This window comes from Somniosus microcephalus, chromosome 10, assembly GCF_052327205.1.
Source record: "Somniosus microcephalus isolate GS21.2 chromosome 10, FLI_Smic_1.0, whole genome shotgun sequence".
NCBI classification, from domain to species: domain Eukaryota; kingdom Metazoa; phylum Chordata; class Chondrichthyes; order Squaliformes; family Somniosidae; genus Somniosus; species Somniosus microcephalus.
In genome coordinates, this window is record NC_140996.1 from 218,161,473 (window position 1) to 218,185,600 (window position 24,128).

A 24,128-nucleotide genomic window follows, 5' to 3' on the forward strand; every position below is an offset into this window, starting at 1 on the left:
ACTTGAACATATTAGCATCGAGAGGGAGGAGGTGCTAGCGGTTTTAGCAGGCCAAAAAGTGGATAAATCCCCAGGCCCAGACGAGATGTATCCCAGGCTGCTGTGGGAGGCAAAGGAGGAGATTGCAGGGGCTCTGACACAAATTTTCAGAACCTCTCTGGCCACAGGGGATGTACCAGAGGACTGGAGAACAGCTAACGTAGTACCATTATTCAAGAAGGGTAGCAGGGATAAACCAGGGAATTACAGGCCAGTGAGCCTAACATCTGTGGTAGGGAAATTATTGGAAAAAATTCTGAGGGACAAAATTAGTCTCCACTTGGAGAGGCAAGGATTAATCGGGGATAGTCAGCATGGCTTTGTCAAGGGTAAATCATGTCTGACAAATCTGATTGAATTTTTCGAGGGGGTGACTAGGGGGGTGGATGAGGGAAATGCTGTGGATGTGGTTTACATGGACTTCAGTAAAGCTTTTGACAAAGTCCCGCATAGGAGACTGGTCAAGAAGGTAAGAGCCCATGGGATCCAGGGTGCCTTGGCGCGTTGGATCCTAAACTGGCTGAGTGGCAGGAGGCAGAGGGTGATGGTCGAAGGTTGCTTTTGTGACTGGAAGCCTGTGTCCAGTGGGGTACCTCAGGGATCGGTGCTGGGTCCCTTGTTGTTTGTGATCTACATAAATGATTTGGATGAGAATGTAAAAGGTATGATCAGTAAGTTCGCAGATGACACGAAAATTGGTGGGGTGGTAAATTGTGAGGAGGAAAGCCTCAGGCTACAGGACGATATAAACGGGTTGGTCAGATGGGCGGAAAAGTGGCAAATGGAATTTAACCCTGAAAAGTGCGAGGTGATGCATTTTGGACGGACAAATAAGGCAAGGGAATACACAATGAGTGGTAGGACCCTAGGAAGTACAGAGGGTCAGAGGGACCTTGGTGTACATGTACATAGATCCCTGAAGGCAGCGGAACAGGTAGATAAGGTGGTTAAAAAGGCATATGGGATACTTGCCTTCATTAGCCGAGGCATAGAATATAAGAGCAGGGAGGTTATGATGGAACTGTACAAAACGCTGGTGAGGCCACAGCTGGAGTACTGTGTGCAGTTCTGGTCGCCTCACTATAGGAAGGATGTGATTGCTTTGGAGAGGGTGCAGAGAAGATTCACCAGGATGTTACCTGGGATGGAGCGCCTCAGCTATGAAGAGAGGCTGGACAGGCTGGGGTTGTTTTCCTTGGAGCAAAGAAGGCTGAGGGGGGACCTGATTGAGGTGTACAAAATGATGAGGGGCATAGATAGGGTAGACAAAGAGGAACTTTTCCCCTTAGTAGGGGGGTCAATAACAAGGGGGCATAGATTCAGGGTAAGGGGCAGGAGATTTAGAGGGGATTTGAGGAGGAACTTTTTCACCCAGAGGGTGGTTGGAATGTGGAACTCAATGCCTGAAAGGGTGGTAGAGGCAGGAACCCTCACAACATTCAAGAAGCATTTGGATGAGCACTTGAAATGCCATTGCATACAAGGCTATGGACCAAATGCTGGAAAATGGGATTAGACTGGACAGGGATGGATGGGCGGCGCAGACACGATGGGCCGAAGGGCCTCTTTCTGTGCTGTAAAACTCTATGACTCTAGTTACTGTAAATCATAAGTTGCTTACTTTGAAAGCTGGGATATTAATGGAGTTCTTATGTTTGCCCAATTTTTTTGTTTAGAAAACAGAAAAGATATCCCCCAGTGCATCTGTGTCGACTAAACAAGTAAGTATATGTTTGTTCAGTGAGAAACTGAGGCACTTTTTAGATTGTGAAGTGACTAGTAGTGATGGCACTTTGGGTTAACTCCTGATCCAGTACTGCGAGCAGGGAGCCGTTGCCCCCAGGGAAGGTGGGTTGTACCTGGCCCGCTCTACCTGCAAGCGTGGCTGGTAGGGTTGCCAACTCTGGCTGGGTGTATTCCTGGAGATTTCATCACATGACCTCCCAGCCTCAAACTACCCCACCCCCGCTCTCCCGCCATTGGTCCATCCTCCGGGCGCGCTGCGTTCCCACGGCCAATTGGCAAGGGAACAGACTCTTTGTTACCCAATCGGATTCCTCTCGACTGTTCGTGAAGCAGCCCTTTTCTCCCTCCCTCCCCCCCCCCCCACCCCAATCGCAAGTAATTTTATAACTAATAAATGAAAATGTTTGAAGAAAATTTAAAAAAAACACTCAATTTTGTTTAATGCTCCGATAATTTTTCTCCTGGGTTGCCTGCAGCAGTGTCCTGGAGACTAATCTTCAATTCCTGGAGACTCCAGGATCATCCTGGAAGGTTGGCAACCCAAGTGGCTGGGAGTGCAGAATTGTGGAGTTACCCCTTGTATGTGGGCCAAAGTCCTGTGAACATCTCCAGCACTGTTGTAACCCATGTTTATCTTGTGTGTGTATATAAAAAGAAATTCTGAAACCTTGAAGATAATTTATCACAAATATTCTCTATTGACTCTATTGATATGGCAAATGGAATATAATGTGGGGAAATGTGAAGTTATCCACTTTGGTAGGAAAAATAGAAAAGCAGAATATTTTTTAAATGGAGAGAGATTGGGAAATGTTGGTGTTCAGAGGGACCTGGGTGTCCTAGTACACGAATCACTGAAAGTTAACATGCAGGTACAGCAAGCAATTAGGAAATCAAATGGTATGTTGGCCTTTATTACAAGAGGATTTGAGTATTAGAGTAAAGACATCTTACTACAATTATATAGGGCCCTGGTGCGACCACACCTGGAGTATTGTGTACAGTTTTGTTCTCCTTACCTAAGGAAGGAAATACTTGCCATAGAGGGAGTGCAGCAAAGGTTCACCAGACTGGTTCCTGGGATGCGGGGGATTGTCCTATGAGGAGAGATTGAGCAGGCTAGGCCTGTATTCTCTGGAGTTTAGAAGAATGCGAGGTGATCTCATTGAAACATACAAAATTCTTACAGGGCTTGACAGGGTAGATGTAGGGAGGATGTTTCCCCTGGCTGGGGAGTCTAGAACCAGGGGTCACAGTCTCAGAATAAGGGGTTGGCCATTTAGGACTGAGATGAGGAGAAATTTCTTCACTGAGGATGGTGAATCTTTGGAATTTTCTACCCCAGAGGGCTGTGGAGGCTCAGTCATTGAGTATATTCAAGACAGAGATCGATAGATTTTTGAATATTAAGGGATATGGAGATAGTGCAGGGAGGTAGAATATCAGCCATGATTTTATTGAATGGCAGAGCAGCCTCGAAGTGTCAAATGGCCGCCTACTGCTTCTATTTCTTATGTTCTTATGACTCTTTAAATTTTTCTTTTAGAATCATTGAAACTTATGACACAGAAATAGGCCATTCGGCCCATCGTGTCAGTGCCGGCCGACAAAGAGCTATCCAACCTAATCCCACTTTTCAGTTCTTGGTCCGTAGCCTTGCAGGTTGCAGCACTTCAAGTGCATATCCAAGTACTTTTTAAATGCGATGAGGGTCTCTGCCTCTACCACCCCTTCAGGCAGTGAGTTCCAGACCCCCACCACCCTCTGGGTGAAAACATTTCTCCTAATCTCTCCTCTAATCAAGGTGATGGCTGTCAATGCTAGGAATTGGAACACTTTTTAGTCACTTTTGTTACATAGGCCGGAATTTTGCCTACCTGGGCGGGTCCGGCGTGGGTGGTGGCCATGGCGGGTCGCGACCCCGTTGCTGGCTCTATTCTGCTGCTGAAAATTACTTTCCCTTAATAGGGTCTGTTCAGCCCACCCAGTGCATTACCCGGCCCAATTAAATGGTGTGGGTTTGGTGACGTCATTGATGATGGATCTTTAAAGGGGCCATGGCCCATAGGATTTAAAAGTCAATGTAACAAAGTGCTGTCAGTGCACTATAGCATTGGAGTGCTGCAAACACTGACAATGACTGCACAGAGGCAGAGGGCTGCACCCAGGTTCTCCCATGACTCCCTAGATATGCTTATGGAGGGAGTTGGAGCATGTGGGAGGTCCTATCTCTTCCAATGGGCAGAAGAGACCTCCCCAGGACACCAAAGCAGCCTGGTTGGAGATTGCAGAGGAGGTCACCAGCAGGGATGTGGTCAGGAGCACCTGGGCGCAGTGCTGTAAATGTTTCAATGATCTCATTAGATCACGAAACGTTAGTACAAAGCCACACTCTCCTTCATCCTGCTGTCCCTCTCATCACATCCCCATCACTCTGCCTTCCCTACCCTACTCCTGCACATCATTACTCACACCAACTTACCTTGCACCTCCACCCATCCATCCTCTCTCTACATTATCACATCCCCATCTCACTAGCCACCCCTCACACTCACCCTCATCCTAGTGCAATCATACCAACTAACAACACACAACGAGGCCACTTGGGTGTTTTATCCAATGTTTATGTAAAGTTTCTGTAAATATGGTGTCAAAACATAAAAATCTTTATTTTCAGCACTTTCCTGTCTCAGAAAAGGTTCACACAAATCTGTCCAAGTGGCTTAGTGAGTTGCAGTGAATGGTGAGACATAACGGTACCCCCCCCGCAATGGTGATGAGTGTGAAAGGAATGGCTTGGGCATTGTAGGGATGCTTTGTAGTGTTGATGTGGGGTGGTGCCAACCTGGCGCATCGTGTGGCAGCCAGGGTGTACAGCGTCAAGTGAAGTAAATCTGGCCTTTGTGAGGTCATCCCTGGCTTCCCGGGCAGAAATGTGCTCGAGTGCTAATGCCCTCTGTCCTGTGCAGCATCAAGTAATTGCGGAGAAGGATGGTGTTGTTGCTGGTGTTGGGGCTCATTGAGTTCCGATTCTGAGGACCAAGGTGAGAGGGTATAAACGGCACCCATGCTGATGGAATAGATGGCAGGTGAAGTACTGATGACAGAAGCAATCTGTCAATGGTGAGAGAGTTGTTCTAATGAGGTAACACTGGATGGAAACTTTGCTGGAAAGACTGCAGCCTGCAGAATCTGTGCTGGGAATGCAGTGAGCAACAGCTTCTGCCTGTGGAAAGTGATCACCTGTCAGCTGGGAGCTTTTACTGTACATTTGATGCTGTCAACTAATCAGCTGGAGCAATGGCCACTGAACTCCCGCCTCAGGTTGACAGGCATGGTTCCCGAGCTACGTGAATCCCGTGGCCATGCAGTTAAATTTAAAAGGTAAGGTCTGACAACTAACTACTAATAATTTAAACTGGGCCGCCCGCCTCTGCCAGTTGGGTCCGCGATGACAGACGCGCCTGGGGAAAAGGCGCGTGGGAGCGGGATGACAGCGGGTTCCTGACCCACTCCCAAAAAACCCAACTTTCCCACCTCCGATCGCGCCCGCTACCACCCCGGAAAATTCTGGCCATAGTGTTGGTTTCAAGCTCTCTCTGCTCCACCCAACCTCCACCCCCTGTGCCAATGTTCCGCTCCCCTCTACTTTAGTCATACTTTTGGATGCCCCTGTGGCCTCTCTAATTATAATTAGTAGATTCATACGTTTTACACTGGGTGCCTAACCCTTTAGGAATAAAAACAGAAAATCGTGGAAACGCACTGCAGCTCAATCAGCATCTGCAAAGCAAACAGATAGTTAATGTGTTGGATAGAGAGCCTTTGTCAGAACGCATTTACTGCTCCAACCAGAAGATTTTCGCTTCTCCGATGCTGTGTTTTTTTTCATTTTCTGTTTTTCGTGTTTTTGTAAAATCACACTCTCACCAGGAGCCACTGTTGAATCTCCCTGCGCTCATTTCACACAAGATTCTTGCATGGTATTTACTGCACAATAACAGGCCATTGGGCACAACATGTCCATGCCGGTGTTTATGCTCCACACGAGCCTCCTCCCACCCTTCTTCATCTAACCCCATCAACATATCCTTCTATTCCTTTCTGCCTCTTGTGTTTATCGAGCTTCCCCTGAAATACATCTCTGCTAGCCACCTCAACCGCTCCTTGTGGTAGCAAGTTCCACATGTCTTGATGTGAAACTATTGGGAGAGATACCCAGTGAAGGCTGGGTGTTAGTAGATTCGGTCTATATCAACTGGACTTGAACGCGAGCCGCAGAGGTGAAAGGACAGTGTGTTAACCCCCTGCTCCATCCAATGCCCCAATGGGTTAACTGGAGTTATTTCTTTGCTTTTACTCCCTGGGACCTTGTTGAATACAGTGTTCATGTACGGCTTAATGAACATTAATAAATCTTTTAAAAATAAAATAGTCTATTAACCTGGGAGATGCTTGAAGGAATTTAGCGTTCCTTAAATAAAGTATGGAATCAATTGCTTGGGCAGGAGCGGGAAATCACAGTCAGTGGATGCAAGGAGGCTTCGGATTGAATGATCATGATGGGCTGTATTTGCAGGGAGTCCATGTGACTGTGTCAATATTAGCAGGAGGTCCCTGGGAGTGTGTCAGTGTTTTCAGGGAATTCCTGCGAGAGTGCCATATTTGTACTGGGTCCCCCGGGAGTGAGACAGTGTTTGCAGCGGGTCTTCGGGAGTTTCAGTATCAGTAGGATGTACCTGGGTAGCATGTCAGTATTTACAGGGGGACCCCCGGGAGCAGGATGTACCTGGGTAGCATGTCAATTATTACAGGGCCCCCCTGGGAGTAGGATATACCTGGGTGGTGTGTCAATATTTACATGGGGCTCTCTGGGAGCAGGATGTATCTGCGTAGCATGTCCATATTTATAGGGGGTCCCCGGAAGTGTGTCAGTGTTTGAAGGGGGACCTCTGGAGTGTGTCAATGTTAGCTAGAGGGTCCTTGTGCAGTGAGCCAATATTTACAGGACATCCTTGGGAGTGTGTTAGTATGGTTGAATGTGGAGGCTGGTGGGGTGAAAGGTGAGGACAAGGGGAACCCTATCCTGGTTCCGGGAGGGAGGGGAAGGGGTGAGAGCAGAAGTGCGGGAAATGGAACTGACACGGTCAAAGGCCGTGACAACCACGGTAGAGGGGAATCCTCGGAAAGAGGATGCTGCAGTTGGGCAGAGCCTGGTGAGACCTGGCGATATCCTTGCCTTATCCTTGGTATGCTTTTTTTCAAGACGGAGAACATCTTCAAGACAAACTCCCAAATCTGTGCCCCTGCACTGGCCCGAAATGTTAATGAGTTTCAAGAGTGCTGTTTAGAAGAAGCTCCAAATCCCAGTCAGTGGGAAAGGGGCTTTTCCAAAGCTTTGTCGTGCCAAGCTGGATGAACAAAGAATTTGTGATTTACTCTGGTTAAGTGGCAATTTAGTTGCTGGAGAAGTTTGAAAGTAACATTTATTATAATCTTGGGGTAGATTTTCAACTGGCTGCCCGGGAGTGAAACTGACAGTTTCTATAACGGGAGGCTGATCCGCGATGCCAGTTTCACACCCAGGCGGCTAATTGATAAACTATCCCTAGGTCAAGACTTGGTCTTGCTCTTGTTCTCGCCATTGAGTTTGCTTTGCGCAGAAACTTTAGCAACAACATTGCATGAATCCGTGATCTTAATTTGGGTTTATTCATATCTTTTTAAGAGGAAAATATGACTTTTTGTATGTGCAGTAGCAATAATTATATGGCACAGTAGAGACTAAGCCTAGTGTGAAGAATTAAGGTTTACAGATCATTTTCTTTATTTTCCACAGCCAGTATTTGCATATAAACCTGCAGCTAATGTGAGACAACAGAATGTGCCGTTAACCGCTGAACCCAGTACGTCGCCTATGAAGATGGTACATGTGAATATCAGACTGCAACTAGCTTCGTAAATTAAACCTTTCAACTACCCAGCCACTTTTTAAAAATAAGACTAATTTACAATCTAATACTTGGGAATGTTAGCTAGCAACGCCATACTTAGGGGTTGATTTTCCTTAAGCTGTCGGGAACGAGGCGGGACTACAACTTTCGGGTTTTAGTCCTGCCTACATTGACGTCCGGCCAATCCACGCGATTTTCCCTTGCTTGACCTGGTTGAGCCCGCCCAGCGGGCTCAGCAGGCCAATTAAGGGCCACCCGGCAACAGGTGATGTCACAGATTGACATTTTGTCTGTCAAGAGTTCTTGACAGATGAAATATCAGTGTTTCACAGCTGTTTGAAGCTGTCAAACACTGACAGTCTGACTTCTAACCTGAGTCCTTCTACACAGACTCAGTTAGAAATCTCACCGGCAATGAAAGCTGAAGGCTGTCACTTTTGACAGTTCGCAGCCATTTTGCTTTCAGTGCCGGCTGAGTGATGGACTCCTGAAACCTAGAGGAAGAAAGGCTGTTAAGGTAAGTACAGGTAATTTAAACTTCTTTACACACTTTAGACACACCAAACACACTTACCTTTGCACTTATGCACCCATCACTCACCTGAACACCGACATCGCGACCCCTCCAAGTCCTTCAACCCGACGGCCCGACTGCTCTAACCTGGCGTGGTTTGGAGCCGTCGGGAATCCCACACGACAACCTTCAAAATAGGGATTAGGCTAAAAACTGCCTCTTCACTACCTGTTAACAGGCAGTTAATTGGCACTAATCCCTTCCCGCCTCGGGTCGGCGGGTCCCAGTGCGGGGCGGGTACCCACTTCTTGTGAAACTTACGTGGAGGCGGGTTTTGGGCGGGATGGTGTTGGGACCCCCTAATTCGGGATTTCCCCCCCCCCCACACGCATGAAACCCTGCCTGACGGCGCCAGGAAAATCTACCCCTAAGAGTTTAATGAATCCTTTTAGGTATAATTGCTTTTTAAAAGGCCATGATCTTTTTTACAAAAGATTACTTTGTGAACTCGATGTAAATCGTGCCGCGTTGTTGTGTCAGTCGAGTTTGGGGCACCAACACGAGAGCGATCATGACTTGCCACGTCCTGTCTCGGCAATCTTTCCCACCGCACATCCTTTTTAAAATTCGTTTTTATATGATGTGGGCGTCGCTGGCAAGGCCAGCATTTATTACCCATCCCTAATTGCGCTCGAGAAGGTGGCGAGCCGCTTTCTTGAACCGCTGCAGTCCGTGTGGTGAAGGAACTCCCACAGTGCTGTTAGGGAGGGAGTTCCAGGATTTTGACTCCGCGATGATGAAGGATCGGCGATTATATTTCTAAGTCAGGATGATGTGTGACTTGGAGGTGGTGGTGTTCCCATGCACCTGCTGCCCTTGTCCTTCTAGGTGGAAGAGGTTGCGGGTTTGGGAGGTGCTGCCGAAGAAGCCTTGGCGTGTTGCTGCAGTGCATCTTGTAGATGGTACACACTGCAGCCACGGTAAGCCGGTGGTGGAGGGAGTGGATGTTTAAGGTGGTAGAGGGGGTGCCAATCAAGCGGGCTGCTTTGCCCTGGATGGTGTCGAGCTTTGTGTTGTTGGAGCTGCACTCATCCAGGCAAGTGGAGAGTATTCCATCACGCTCCTTACTTGTGCCTTGTAGATGGTGGAAAGGCTTTGGGGAGTCAGGAGGTGAGACACTCGCTGCAGAATACCCAGCCTCTGACCTGCTCTTGCTGCCACAGTATTTATGTGGCTGGTCCAGTTAAGTTTCTGGTCAATGGTGACCCCCAGGATGTTGATGGTGGGGGATTCAGCGATGGTAATGCCATTGAATGTCAAGAGGCGGTGGTTAGACTCTCGCTTGTTGGAGATAGTCATTGCCTGTCACTGCTGTGGCGCGAATGTTACCTGCCACTTATCAGCCCAAGCCTGAATCCTCTACATTTCTGAGTCTGATGCAGTACCTGTGTTTTGAAGGGGTGGGCGGGATACCTCAGCAGTAACTGTTACCGATGATCGAATGATTAGAGTCCCACTAGTGCCCACAGGAGTGCGTTAGTTATGATGCTGGTTGAGTAGTTCAGAGGTCCGCACATATTTGAATTCAGTTTATAAAAAGTACCAGCTTTTTATAAACATATTTATTTTTACTTACTGATACCAGCTTTTGTATTAAAAAGAAATACTGGTATCGGTAAGGTGACAAATGAAGCAGTCGGATTGTCATAAAAACCCAACTGGTTCACGAACGTCCTTTAGAGAAGGCAATCTGCTTCCTTACCGGGTCTGGCCGACATGTGACTCCAGTCCCACACCCACTTGGTTAACTCACTGCCCTCTGACGTGACTGAGCCAGCCGTTCCGTTGTATGCAAGAAGGCCGAGCACCATTTTCTCAGGATAACTCGGGATGGGCAATAAATGCCGGCCTGGACAGGGACACCCACATCTCAAAGGATTAAAAAAAAAGGTTACATTTGGCGTAATGACTGGAGCTTTGCCTTGTTCAGTTACTGTAAATCATAAGTTGCTTACTTTGAAAGCTGGGATATTAATGGAGTTCTTATGTTTGCCCAATTTTTTTGTTTAGAGAACAGAAAAGATATCCCCCAGCGCATCTGTGTCGACTAAACAAGTAAGTATATGTTTGTTCAGTGAGAAACTGAGGCACTTTTTAGATTTTGAAGTGACTAGTAGTGATGGCAAATAACAACAGAAAATGCTGGAAAAACTCAGCAGGCCAGGCAACATCCGTGGGGAGAAATTAGAGTCGACGTTTCGGGTCAAAACCCTTTATCAAGACTAAAGAGGCACAGGGAATGAAATAGATCAAGAGGCCAGGCTGGGAGAGAACAAAAGAGAAGAGGAGACATTAAGAGGTATTCAAAACGAGGCGAGATGGTGATACGACTAGTTCCAATTTCCACCCTTCCCTCACCTTCACATGGTCTACCTCTGACTCTTCCCTTCCTCGACTTTTCCGTCTCCACCTGTGGGGATAGGTTATTGACCAACATTCACTACAAGCCCACTGACTCCCACACCTACCTGGACTACACTTCCTCCCACCCCGCTTCCTGTAAGGACTCTATTCCATTCTCCCAGTTTCTCCGTCTCCGCCGCATCTGCTCCGACGATGCCACCTTCCACTTCCTTTTTCCTCAACCGAGGATTCCCCTCTACCGTGGTTGACACGTCCCTCGACCGTGTCCGTTCTATCTCCCGCACTTTTGCCCTCACCCCTGCCCCTCCCTCCCGGAACCACGATAGGGTTCCCCTTGTCCTCGCCTTTCACCCCGCCAGCCTCCACATTCAACGGATCATCCTCCGCCATTTCCACCACCTCCAAAGTGATCCCACCACCAAACGCATCTTCCCCTCCCCTCCCCTTTCAGCATTCCATAGGGACCGCTCTCTCCGAGACACCCTAGTCCACTCCTCTATCACCCCCAGCACCCCTTCCCCTTCGCCTGGCACCTTCCCGTGCAAACGCAGGAGATGTAACACCTGCCCTTATACCTCCCCCCTTCCCACTGTCCAGGGCCCCAAACACCCCTTCCAGGTGAAACAGCGATTTACTTGTACTTCTCGCAATCTAGTATACTGTATTCGCTGCTCACGATGTGGTCTCCTCTACATTGGGGAGACCAAACGCAGATTGGGCGACCGCTTTGCGGAACACCTCCGTTCAGTCCATAAGGGTGACCCCGAGCTTCCGGTCGCCTGTCATTTTAAATCACTGCCCCATTCCCACTCGGACCTCACCGTCCTCGGCCTCTTGCATTGTTCCATGGAAGCTCACCGTAAACTCGAGGAACAGCACCTCATCTTCCGATTAGGCACTTTACAGCCTTCCGGACTCACTATCGAGTTCAACAATTTCAGATCATAACCTCGGCCCCTATTACATTTTTACTTATATTTTTTATCCACACCTTTGTTTTGGCTTCCCCCCCCCCCCCGCCTTTTTTTTTCTCTCTCCCACATGGCAGCTGTCTCCCATTCTGCCAGTGCATTTCACACCTAATCTAGAGCCGTCTTTTGTCTCCACTAGTCCTATCGCCATCTCGTCTCGTTTTGAATACCTCTTAATGTCTCCCCTTCTCTTGTTCTCTCCCAGCCTGGCCTCTTGATCTATTTCATTCCCTGTGCCTCTTTAGTCTTGATAAAGGGTTTTGACCCGAAACGTTGACTCTAATTTCTCTCCACGGATGTTGCCTGGCCTGCTGAGTTTTTCTGTTCTTATTTTGGATTTCCAGCATCTGCAGTATTTTGCTATCGTAGTAGTGATGGCACTTTGGGTTAACTGCTGATCCAGTACTGCGAGCAGGGAGCCGTTGCCCCCAGGGAAGGTGGGTTGTACCTGGCCCGCTCTACCTGCAAGCATGGCTGGTAGGGTTGCCAACTCTGGCTGGGTGTATTCCTGGAGATTTCATCACATGACCTCCCAGCCTCAAACTACCCCACCCCCGCTCTCCCACCATTGGTCCATCCTCTGGGCACGCTGCCTTCCCATGGCCAATTGGAAAGGGAACAAACTCTTTGTTACCCAATCAGATTCCTCTCGACTGTTGGTGAAGCAGCCCTTTTCTCCCTCTCCCATCTCAAATATTTTTATAACTAATAAATGAAAATGTTTGAAGAAAATGAAAAAAAAACACCCACAGTTTTGTTTAATGCTCTACCCCAGAAGGCTGTGGAGGCTCAGTCATTGAGTCTATTCAAGACAGAGATCCATAGATTTTTGAATATTAAGGGAATCAAGGGATATGGGGATAGTGCAGGAAAGTGGAGATGAGGTAGAAGATCAGCCATGATCTCATTGAATGGCGGAGCAGGCTCGAATGGCCTACTCCTGCTCCTATTTCTTATGTTTTTATGACTCTCTATCAATTTTTATTTTAGAATCATAGAAATTTTACACTGGGTACCTAACCCTTTAGGAATAAAAACAAAATCCTGGAAACACACTGCAGCTCAATCAGCATATGCAAAGCAAAAAGGTAGTTAATGTGTTGGATAGAGAGCCTTTGTCAGAACTCATTTACTCCAACCAGAAGATTTTCGCTTCTCCGATGCTGTATTTTTTTCCACCATTTTCTGTTTTTCGTGGGGTTTTTTAAATCACACTCTCGCCAGGAACCGCTGTTGAATCTCCCTGAGCTCATTTCACACAGGATCCTTGCATAGTATTTACCGCACAATAACAGGCCATTCAGCCCAACAGGTCCATGCCGGTCTTTATGCTCCACACGAGCCTCCTCCCGCCCCTCTTCATCTAACCCCATCAACATATCCTTCTATTCCTTTCTCCCTCTTGTGTTTTTCGAGCTTCCCCTGAAATGCAGCTCTGCTAGCCACCTCAACCGCTCCTTGTAGCGAGTTCCACATGTCTTGATGTGAAACTATTGGGAGAGATACCCAGTGAAGGCCGGGTGTTAGTAGATTCGGTCTATATCAACTGGACTTGAACACGAGCCGCAGAGGTGAAAGGACAGTGTGTTAACCCCCTGCACCATCCAGTGCCCCAATGAGTGTGTTTTTTTCTGCTTCCCCACCGTAATGTGATAAGAAAACTTGTCTGTGGTTAACTGGAGTTATTTCTTTGCTTTTACCCCCTGCGACCTTGTTGAATATAGTGTTCAAGTACGGCTTAATGAACATTAATAAATCTTTTAAAAATAAAATAGTCTATTAACCTGGGAGATGCTTGAAGGAATTTAGCTTTCCTTAAATAAAGTATGGAAACAATTGCTTGGGCAGGAGCAGGAAATCGCCGTTAGTGGATGCAAGGAGGCTTCGGATTGAATGATCTTGATGGGCTGTATTTGCAGGGAGTCCATGTGACTGTGTCAATATTAGCAGGAGGTCCCTGGGAGTGTGTCAGTATTTTCAGGGAATTCCTGCGAGTGTGTCATATTTGTACTGGGTCCCCCGGGAGTGAGGCAGTGTTTGCAGCGGGTCTTCAGGAGTTTCGGTATCATGTCCGTATTTACAGGGGGCCCCCTGGGAGCAGGATATACCTGGGTAGTGTGTCAATATTTACATGGGGGTCTCTCGGAGCAGGATGTACCTATGTAGCATGTCAATATATTATAGGGGGTCCCCGGAAGTGTGTCAGTGTTTGAAGGGGAACCTCAGGAATGTGTCAATGTTAGCTAGAGGGTCCTTGTGTAGTGTGCCAATATTTACAGGACATCCTTGGGCGTGTGTTTAGTATGGTTGAATGTGGAGGCTGGTGGAGTGAAAGGTGAGGGCAAGGGGAACCCTATCCTGGTTCCGGGAGGGAGGGGAAGGGGTGAGAGCAGAAGTGCGGGAAATGGAACCGACACGGTCAAGGGCCATGACAACCACGGTAGAGGGGAATCCTCGGAAAGAGGATGCTGCAGTTGGGCAGAGCCTGGTGAGACCTGGTGATATCCTTGCCTTATCCTTGGTATGCTTTTTTTCAAGACGGAGAACATCTTCAAGATAAACTCCCAGGTCTGTGCCCCTGCACTGGCCCGAAATGTTAATGCAATTCAAGAGTGCTGTTTACAAGGAGCTCCAAATCCCAGTCAGTGGGAAAGGGGCTTTTCCAAAGCTTTGTCTTGCCAAGCTTGATGAACAAAGAATTTGTGATTTACTCTGGTTAAGTGGCAATTTAGTTGCTGGAGAAGTTTGAAAGTAACATTTATTATAATCTTGGGGTAGATTTTCAACTGGCTGCCCGGGAGTGAAACTGACAGTTTCTATAACGGGAGGCTGATCCGTGATGCCAGTTTCACACCCAGGCGGCTAATTGATAAACTATCCCTAGGTCAAGACTTGTTCTTGTTCTCGCCATTGAGTTTGCTTTGCACAGAAACTTTAGCAACAACATTGCATGAATCCGTGATCTTCATTTGGGTTTATTCATATCTTTTTAAGAGGAAAATATGACTTTTTTTATGTGCAGTAGCAATAATTATATGGCACAGTAGAGACTAAGCCTAGTGTGAAGAATTGAGGTTTACAGATCATTTTCTTTATTTTCCACAGCCAGTATTTGCATATAAACCTGCAGCTAATGTGAGACAACAGAAAGTGCCGTTAACCGCTGAACCCAGTACGTCGTCTATGAAGATGGTACATGTGAATATCAGACTGCAACTAGCCTCATAAATCAAACCACTCAACTACCCAGCCACTTTTTAAAAATAAGACTAACTTGTAATCTAATACTTGGGAATGTTAGCTAGCAACACCACACTAAGAGTTTAATGAATCCTTTTAGGTATAATTGCTTTTTAAAAGGCCACGATCTTTTTTACAAAAGATTGCTTTGTGAACTCGATGTACGTCGTGCCGCGTCGTTGTGTCAGTCGAGTTTGGGGCACCAACACGAGAGCGATCCGTGACTCACCCCGCCCTGCCTCGGCAATCTTCCCACAGCACATCCTTTTAAAAAATTTGTTTTTGAGATGTGGACGTCGCTGGCAAGGCCATCATTTATTACCCATCCCTAATTGCCCTCGAGAAGGTGGTGGTGAGCCGCCTTCTTGAACCGCTGCAGTCTGTGTGGTGAAGGTACTCCCACAGTGCTGTTAGGGAGGGAGTTCCAGGATTTTGACTCCGCGATAATCAAGGGTCAGCGATATATTTCTAAGTCAGGATGATGTGTGACTTGGAGGGGAACTTGGAGGTGGTGGTGTTCCCATGCTCCTGCTGCCCTTGTCCTTCTAGGTGGAAGAGGTCGCGGGTTTGGGAGGTGTTGCCGAAGAAGCCTTGGTGAGTTGCTGCAGTGCATCTTGTAGATGGTACACACTGCAGACACGGTGCGCCGGTGGTGGAGGGAGTGAATGTTTAAGGTGGTAGAGGGGGTGCCAATCAAGCAGGCTGCTTTGCCCTGGATGGTGTCGAGCTTCTTGTGTTATTGGAGCTGCACTCATCTAGGCAAGTGGAGAGTATTCCATCACGCTCCTTACTTGTGCCTTGTAGATGGTGGAAAGGCTTTGGGGAGTCAGGAGGTGAGACACTCGCTGCAGGATACCTAGCCTCTGACCTGCTCTTGTTGCCGCAGTATTTATGTGGCTGGTCCAGTTAAGTTTCTGGTCAATGGTGAACCCCCAGGATGTTGATGGTGGGGGATTCAGCGATGGTAATGCCATTGAATGTCATGGGGCGGTGGTTAGACTCTCGCTTGTTGGAGATAGTCATTGCCTGGCACTTCTGTGGCGCGACTGTTACCTGCCACTTATCAGCCCAAGCCTGAATCCTCTACGTTGCTGATTCTGATGCAGTACGTGTCTGTTTTGACGGGGTGGGCGGCATACCTCAGCTGTAACTGTTACTGATGATCTAATGATCAGAGTCCCACTAGTGCCCACAGGAGTGCGTTTAGTTATGATGCTGGTCGAGTAGTTCAGAGGTCCGCACATATTTGAATTCAATTTATAAAAAGTACCAGCTTTTTATAAACATATTTATTTTTACTTACTGATACCAGTTTTTTTTTTTAATACAAAAGCTGGCATCAGTAAGGTGACAATGAAGCAGTCGGGTTCTCCTAAATCCCAACTGGTTCATGAACGTCCTTTAGGGAAGGAAACCTGCTTCCTTACCAGCTCTGGCCTACATGTGACTCCATTCCTGCACCAAGGTGGTTGACTCTTACCTGCCCTCTGAAGGGGCCAAGCAAGCCACTTGGGGCAACGTGGGATGGGTAATAAATACAATGTCAAACTACAGTTACAGTGCATTAGATGTTTGATTACACAGCACTTCTGTTTTTTTCTCTTCCTGCTCGCTCTCCTCGCTGTTTCTGGCCTTTCGAGGTAGTGTAGTGGTTATGTTATTGGGCCAGTAATCTGGAGGCCTGCACTGCTAATCCGGAGAACGGGAGCTAAAATCTCACCACGGCAGTTTGAGAATTTGAACTCCATTTGATGAAAAGTTGGCATCAGTAACACGGTGACCATGAAGCTGCCGGATAGTCGTACCAAAAAAAAAAAACCCCAACTGGTTTCACTAATGTCTTTTAGGGAAGGCAATCTGCTTCCTTACCGGGTCTGGCCTACGTGTGACTCCAGTCCCGCACCCACTTGGTTAACTCACTGCCCTCTGACGTGGCCTAGCCAGCCGTTCCGTTGTATGCAAGAAGGCCGAGCACCATTTTCTCAGGATAACTCGGGATGGGCAATAAATGCCGGCCTGGACAGGGACACCCACATCTCAAAGGATTAAAAAAAAAAAGGTTACATTTGGCATAATGACTGGAGCTTTGCCTTGTTCAGTTACGGTAAATCATAAGTTGCTTACTTTGAAAGCTGGGATATTAACGGAGCTCTTCTGTTTGCCCAATTTTTTTGTTTAGAGACTAAGCCTAGTGTGAAGAATTGAGGTTTACAGATCATTTTCTTTATTTTCCACAGCCAGTATTTGCATATAAACCTGCAGCTAATGTGAGACAACAGAAAGTGCCGTTAACCGCTGAACCCAGTACGTCGTCTATGAAGATGGTACATGTGAATATCAGACTGCAACTAGCCTCATAAATCAAACCACTCAACTACCCAGCCACTTTTTAAAAATAAGACTAACTTGTAATCTAATACTTGGTAATGTTAGCTAGCAACACCACACTAAGAGTTTAATGAATCCTTTTAGGTATAATTGCTTTTTAAAAGGCCACGATCTTTTTTACAAAAGATTGCTTTGTGAACTCGATGTACGTCGTGCCGCGTCGTTGTGTCAGTCGAGTTTGGGGCACCAACACGAGAGCGATCCGTGACTCACCCCGCCCTGCCTCGGCAATCTTCCCACAGCACATCCTTTTAAAAAATTTGTTTTTGAGATGTGGACGTCGCTGGCAAGGCCATCATTTATTACCCATCCCTAATTGCCCTCGAGAAGGTGGTGGTGAGCCGCCTTCTTGAACCGCTGCAGTCCGTGTGGTGAAGGTACTCCCACAGTGCTGTTAGGGAGGGAGTTCCAGGATTTTGACTCCGCGATAATCAAGGGTCAGCGATATATTTCTAAGTCAGGATGATGTGTGACTTGGAGGGGAACTTGGAGGTGGTGGTGTTCCCATGCTCCTGCTGCCCTTGTCCTTCTAGGTGGAAGAGGTCGCGGGTTTGGGAGGTGTTGCCGAAGAAGCCTTGGTGAGTTGCTGCAGTGCATCTTGTAGATGGTACACACTGCAGACACGGTGCGCCGGTGGTGGAGGGAGTGAATGTTTAAGGTGGTAGAGGGGGTGCCAATCAAGCAGGCTGCTTTGCCCTGGATGGTGTCGAGCTTCTTGTGTTATTGGAGCTGCACTCATCTAGGCAAGTGGAGAGTATTCCATCACGCTCCTTACTTGTGCCTTGTAGATGGTGGAAAGGCTTTGGGGAGTCAGGAGGTGAGACACTCGCTGCAGGATACCTAGCCTCTGACCTGCTCTTGTTGCCGCAGTATTTATGTGGCTGGTCCAGTTAAGTTTCTGGTCAATGGTGAACCCCCAGGATGTTGATGGTGGGGGATTCAGCGATGGTAATGCCATTGAATGTCATGGGGCGGTGGTTAGACTCTCGCTTGTTGGAGATAGTCATTGCCTGGCACTTCTGTGGCGCGACTGTTACCTGCCACTTATCAGCCCAAGCCTGAATCCTCTACGTTGCTGATTCTGATGCAGTACGTGTCTGTTTTGACGGGGTGGGCGGCATACCTCAGCTGTAACTGTTACTGATGATCTAATGATCAGAGTCCCACTAGTGCCCACAGGAGTGCGTTTAGTTATGATGCTGGTCGAGTAGTTCAGAGGTCCGCACATATTTGAATTCAATTTATAAAAAGTACCAGCTTTTTATAAACATATTTATTTTTACTTACTGATACCAGTTTTTTTTTTTAATACAAAAGCTGGCATCAGTAAGGTGACAATGAAGCAGTCGGGTTCTCCTAAATCCCAACTGGTTCATGAACGTCCTTTAGGGAAGGAAACCTGCTTCCTTACCAGCTCTGGCCTACATGTGACTCCATTCCTGCACCAAGGTGGTTGACTCTTACCTGCCCTCTGAAGGGGCCAAGCAAGCCACTTGGGGCAACGTGGGATGGGTAATAAATACAATGTCAAACTACAGTTACAGTGCATTAGATGTTTGATTACACAGCACTTCTGTTTTTTTCTCTTCCTGCTCGCTCTCCTCGCTGTTTCTGGCCTTTCGAGGTAGTGTAGTGGTTATGTTATTGGGCCAGTAATCTGGAGGCCTGCACTGCTAATCCGGAGAACGGGAGCTAAAATCTCACCACGGCAGTTTGAGAATTTGAACTCCATTTGATGAAAAGTTGGCATCAGTAACACGGTGACCATGAAGCTGCCGGATAGTCGTACCAAAAAAAAAAAACCCCAACTGGTTTCACTAATGTCTTTTAGGGAAGGCAATCTGCTTCCTTACCGGGTCTGGCCTACGTGTGACTCCAGTCCCGCACCCACTTGGTTAACTCACTGCCCTCTGACGTGGCCTAGCCAGCCGTTCCGTTGTATGCAAGAAGGCCGAGCACCATTTTCTCAGGATAACTCGGGATGGGCAATAAATGCCGGCCTGGACAGGGACACCCACATCTCAAAGGATTAAAAAAAAAAAGGTTACATTTGGCATAATGACTGGAGCTTTGCCTTGTTCAGTTACGGTAAATCATAAGTTGCTTACTTTGAAAGCTGGGATATTAACGGAGCTCTTCTGTTTGCCCAATTTTTTTGTTTAGAGAACAGAAAAGATATCCCCCAGCGCATCTGTGTCGACTAAACAAGTAAGTATATGTTTGTTCAGTGAGAAACTGAGGCACTTTTTAGATTGTGAAGTGACTAGTAGTGATGGCACTTTGGGTTAACTGCTGATCCAGTACTGTGAGCAGGGAGCCGTTGCCCCCAGGGAAGGTGGGTTGTACCTGGCCCGCTCTACCTGCAAGCGTGGCTGGTAGGGTTGCCAACTCTGGCTGGGTGTATTCCTGGAGATTTCATCACATGACCTCCCAGCCTCAAACTACCCCGCTCTCCCGCCATTGGTCCATCCTCCGGGCGCGCTGCGTTCTCACGGCCACTTGGCAAGGGAACAGGCTCTTTCTTACCCAATCGGATTCATCTTGACTGTTGGTGCAGCAATCCTTTTCTCCCTCTACCATCTCAAATATCTTTATAACTAATAAATGAAAATGTTCGAAGAAAAAAAAAAAAAAAAAACACCCACAATTCTGTTTAGTGCTCTACCCCAGAAGGTTGTGGAGGCTCAGTCATTGAGAATATTCAAGACAGAGATCGATAGATTTTTGAATATTAAGGAAATCAAGGGATATGAGGATAGTGCAGGAAAGTGGAGTTGAGGTAGAAGATCAGCCATGATCTTATTGAATGGCGGAGCAGGCTCGAGGGGCCAAATGACCTACTCCTGCTCCTATTTCTTATGTTTGACACTCTATCAATTTTTCTTTTAGAATCATAGAAATTTTACACTGGGTGCCTAATCCTTTAGGAATAAAAACAGAAAAACCTGGAAACACACTGCAGCTCAATCAGCATTTGCATTTGCAAAACAAAAAGGTAGTTAATGTGTTGGATAGAGAGCCTTTGTCAGAACGCATTTACTCCAACCAGAAGATTTTCTCTTCTCCGATGCTGTGTTTTTTTCCACCATTTTCTGTTTTTTGTGGGTTTTTTTTAAAATCACACTCTCGCCAGGAACCGCTGTTGAATCTCCCTGAGCTCATTTTACACAGGATCCTTGCATGGTATTTGCCGCACAGGAACAGGCCATTGGGCACAACAGGTCCATGCCGGTCTTTATGCTCCACACGAGCCTCCTCCCGCCCTTCTTCATTTAACCCCATCAACATATCCTTCTATTCCTTTCTGCCTCTTGTGTTTATCGAGCTTCCCCTGAAATGCAGCTCTGCTAGCCACCTCAACCGCTCCTTGTAGCGAGTTCCACATGTCTTGATGTGAAACTATTGGGAGAGATACCCAGTGAAGGCCAGGTGTTAGTAGATTCGGTCTATATCAACTGGACTTGAACGTGAGCCGCAGAGGTGAAAGGACAGTGTGTTAACCCCCTGCTCCATCCAGTGCCCCAATGAGTGTGTTTTTTTCTGCTCCCCCACCGTAATGTGATAAGAAAACTTGTCTGTGGTTAACTGGAGTTATTTCTTTGCTTTTCCTCCCTGGGACCTTGTTGAATATAGTGTTCATGTACGGCTTAATGAACATTAATAAATCTTTTTAAAGTAAAATAGTCTATTAACCTGGGAAATGCTTGAAGGAACTTAGCATTCCTTAAATAAAGTATGGAATCAGTTGCTTGGGCAGGAGCGGGAAATCGCCGTTAGAGGATGCAAGGAGGCTTCGGATTGAGTGATCTTGATGGGCTGTATTTGCAGGGAGCCCATGTGACTGTGTCAGTATTAGCGGGAGGTCCCTGGGAGCGTGTCAGTACTTGCAGGAGATTCCTGCGAGTGTGTCATATTTGTACTGGGTCCCCCAGGAGTGTGACCGTGTTTGAAGCGGGTCTTCAGGAGTTTGTCCAGTATTAACAGGATGTACCTGTGTAGCAATTGTAGTGTATGTACCTTTAAGGGGAGAACTACTTTTTACAGCTCCTGTATACTGTAGTACCGGCAGTGACCACACCTGTATATAAACCCTGAGTAGGGATCTGTACTGTTAGTTTTAGAGTAACCCTCATCCAGTAAACACCTGTTGATTGTTCCTCTGCAGTCTCTGTCTATTTATTGAAGGACACCATACATCAAGATTCACGGATTTAACAGCAATGTTCTCTGTAAGCTGCGTTTTGTTCTGCGTGGCCTGTTCCTTTTAATGCGTGGTCCATTTAAATTTCAGTGCATGCGCGATAATTACACTGTAAAAGCAGGTGAGTGGCCTGCGCGGGATCTTTCAGATCACTGCGTGGCCGCGCGCGCACCTTAGCGAGAACATTGCCTGGGTAGCGTGTCAATATTTGTAGAGGGTCCCCGGATGTGTGTCAGTATTTGAAGGGGGCCCTCGGGAGTGTGTCATTATTAACAGTCGGTCCTTGGATCATGTGTTAATATTTACAGGACATCCCTGCAAGTGTGTTAGTAAATGCAGGGGGTTCCCCGACCCAGCGAGTTTGAGTGTGCCATTGTTTTAATGGCAAATGAGTGAGGTCGTACACTTTCGATCAGCAAAAAACAAATTGGATTATTTTCTTAAAGGTGAGACACCAGGAGACCACACCTTGAGTACTGCGTACAGTTTTGGTCTCCTTATTTAAGGAAGGATATACTTGCATTGGAGGCAGTTCAGAGACGATTCACTTGGTTGATTCCTGAGGTGAGGGGGTTGACTTATGAGGAAAGGTTGAGCAGGTTGGGCCTATATTCATTGGAATTTAGAAGAATGAGAGGTGATCTTATTGAAACATCTAAGATACTGAGGGGGCTCGACAGGGTAGATGCAGAGAGGATGTTTCCTCTCGTGGGGAAATTTAGAACTCGGGGGCACAGTCTCAGAATAAAGGACTAAAAGGACCCTTTTAGAACCGAGATGAGGAGGACTTTCTTCTCAGAGGGTCATAAATCTGTGGAATTCTCTGCCCCAGAGAGCCGTGGAGGCTGGGTCATTAAATACATTTAAGGTGGAGATAGACAGATTTTTGCAAGATAAGGGAGAGAAGGGTTATGGGAAGTGGGCAGGGAAGTGGCTTTGAGCCCAAGATCAGCCATGATCTTATTGAATGGCGGAGCAGGCTCGAGGGTCCAAGTAGCCTATTCCTGCTCCTATTTCTTATGTTCTTTTAACCTTGGGGTAGATTTTCAACTGGCTGCCTGGGAGTGAAACTGACAGTTTCTGTAACGGGAGGCTGATCCGCGATGCCAGTTTCACACCCAGGCGGCTAATTGATAAACTATCCCTGGGTCAAGACTTGGTCTTGCTCTTGTTCCTGCCATTGAGTTTGGATTGCACAGAGACTTTAACAGCAACATTGCTTGAATCCGTGATCTTCATTTGGGTTTATTCATGTCTTTTTAAGAGGAAAATATGACTTTTTTTAATGTGCAGTAGCAATAATTCTATGGCACAGTAGAGACTAAGCCTAGTGTGAAGAATTGAGGTTTACAGATCATTTTCCTTATTTTCCACAGCCAGTATTTGCATACAAACCTGCAGCTAATGTGAGACAACAGAAAGCGCCGTTAACCGCTGAACCCAGTACGTCGTCTATGAAGATGGTACATGTGAATATCAGACTGCAACTAGCCTCGTAAATCAAACCACTCAACTACCCAGCCACTTTTTAAAAATAAGACTAACTTACAACCTAATAGTCATAGTCTCAACGGCACAGAAGGAGGACATTTGGCCCATCGAATCCGTGCCGGCTCTCTGTAGAGCAATCCAGTCAGTCCCATTCCCCCACTCTCCCCATAGCCCTGCAAGTTTATTTCCCTCAAGTGCCTATCCAGTCTCCCCTTGAGAACATTGAGTGTCTCCGCTTCCACCACTTCTGTCGGCAGTGAGTTCCAGGTCATCACCGCGCGCTGTGTTTTTAAAAAAAAAAAAAAAAAAAGTTTTTCCTCACATCCTCCCTGTGGAATTCTGTACCACAGAAGGTGTGGAGGCCAAGTCACTGAATATATTTAAGAAGGAGATGGATAAATTTCTAGACACAAAAGGCATCAAGGAGTATGGGGAGAGAGCGGGAATATAGTATTGAGATAGAGGATCAGCCATGATCTTATTGAATGGCGGAGCAGGCTCGATGGGCCGAATGGCCTACTCCTGCTCCTATTTTTCTGTGTTTCTATGTTTTCTAATACTTGGGAATGTTAGCTAGCAACGCCCCACTAAGAGTTTAATGAATCCTTTTAGGTATAATTGCTTTTTAAAAGGGCACAATCTTTTTCCAAAAGATTGCTTTGTGAACTCTGTGTAAGTCGTGCCACGTCGTTGTCAATCGGGTGTGGGACACCAAGGCGAGAGCGATCCGTGACTCGCCCCGTCCTGCCTCGGCAATCTTTCCCACCGCACATCCTCTACGGTTCTGATTCTGACGTAGCCTGTGTCTGTTTTAGCGGGATGGGGTGGGCTGGGGGCTGGGGGGATACCTCAGCAGTAACTGTTACTGATTATAGCCCCACAAGTAATCAGTGTTGAGCTACAATCACTGCAGAATCTGCTGTGGCGACTGTGGTCTCTTGAGGCAGAAACGTTACTCAAAGCCTGTTGGCCAATGGTTGACGACACAGCCCCTCAGACCCAGTCTCTCTCCTTCTCCTTGGTCACTTTTTGAATTTCCTTACTTTTTCTTTTCTTTTAAAAGGATAAATTTGACATAATGACTGGAGGTGAATGACTTAAGGATTAAAAAAATATACCTTTGGTCAGTTTTTTTTATCTTCTTAATTTTCACCCCTCCC

The 24,128-nt window shown here is 47.0% G+C and overlaps 1 protein-coding gene across 27 annotated transcripts in view; it reads left to right on the forward strand.

Moving 5' to 3' along the window:
- Positions 1 to 24,128, forward strand: part of gyg2 (glycogenin 2) — a 145,694-nt gene that overhangs the window by 116,138 nt on the left and 5,428 nt on the right. For 14 of the 27 annotated variants that reach the window (XM_085999629.1, XM_085999622.1, XM_085999628.1 and 11 more), the window contains 7 exons: positions 1,716 to 1,760; positions 7,625 to 7,717; positions 10,324 to 10,368; positions 14,754 to 14,846; positions 17,126 to 17,218; positions 19,440 to 19,484; positions 22,854 to 22,946. In XM_085999629.1, coding sequence (XP_085855755.1) covers positions 1,716 to 1,760; positions 7,625 to 7,717; positions 10,324 to 10,368; positions 14,754 to 14,846; positions 17,126 to 17,218; positions 19,440 to 19,484; positions 22,854 to 22,946 — 507 coding nt within the window. Of the gene's footprint in view, positions 1 to 1,715; positions 1,761 to 7,624; positions 7,718 to 10,323; positions 10,369 to 14,753; positions 14,847 to 17,125; positions 17,219 to 19,439; positions 19,485 to 22,853; positions 22,973 to 24,128 lie in introns of those variants that run through there. The other 13 variants (XM_085999639.1, XM_085999645.1, XM_085999649.1 and 10 more) reach the window with 11 other exon arrangements.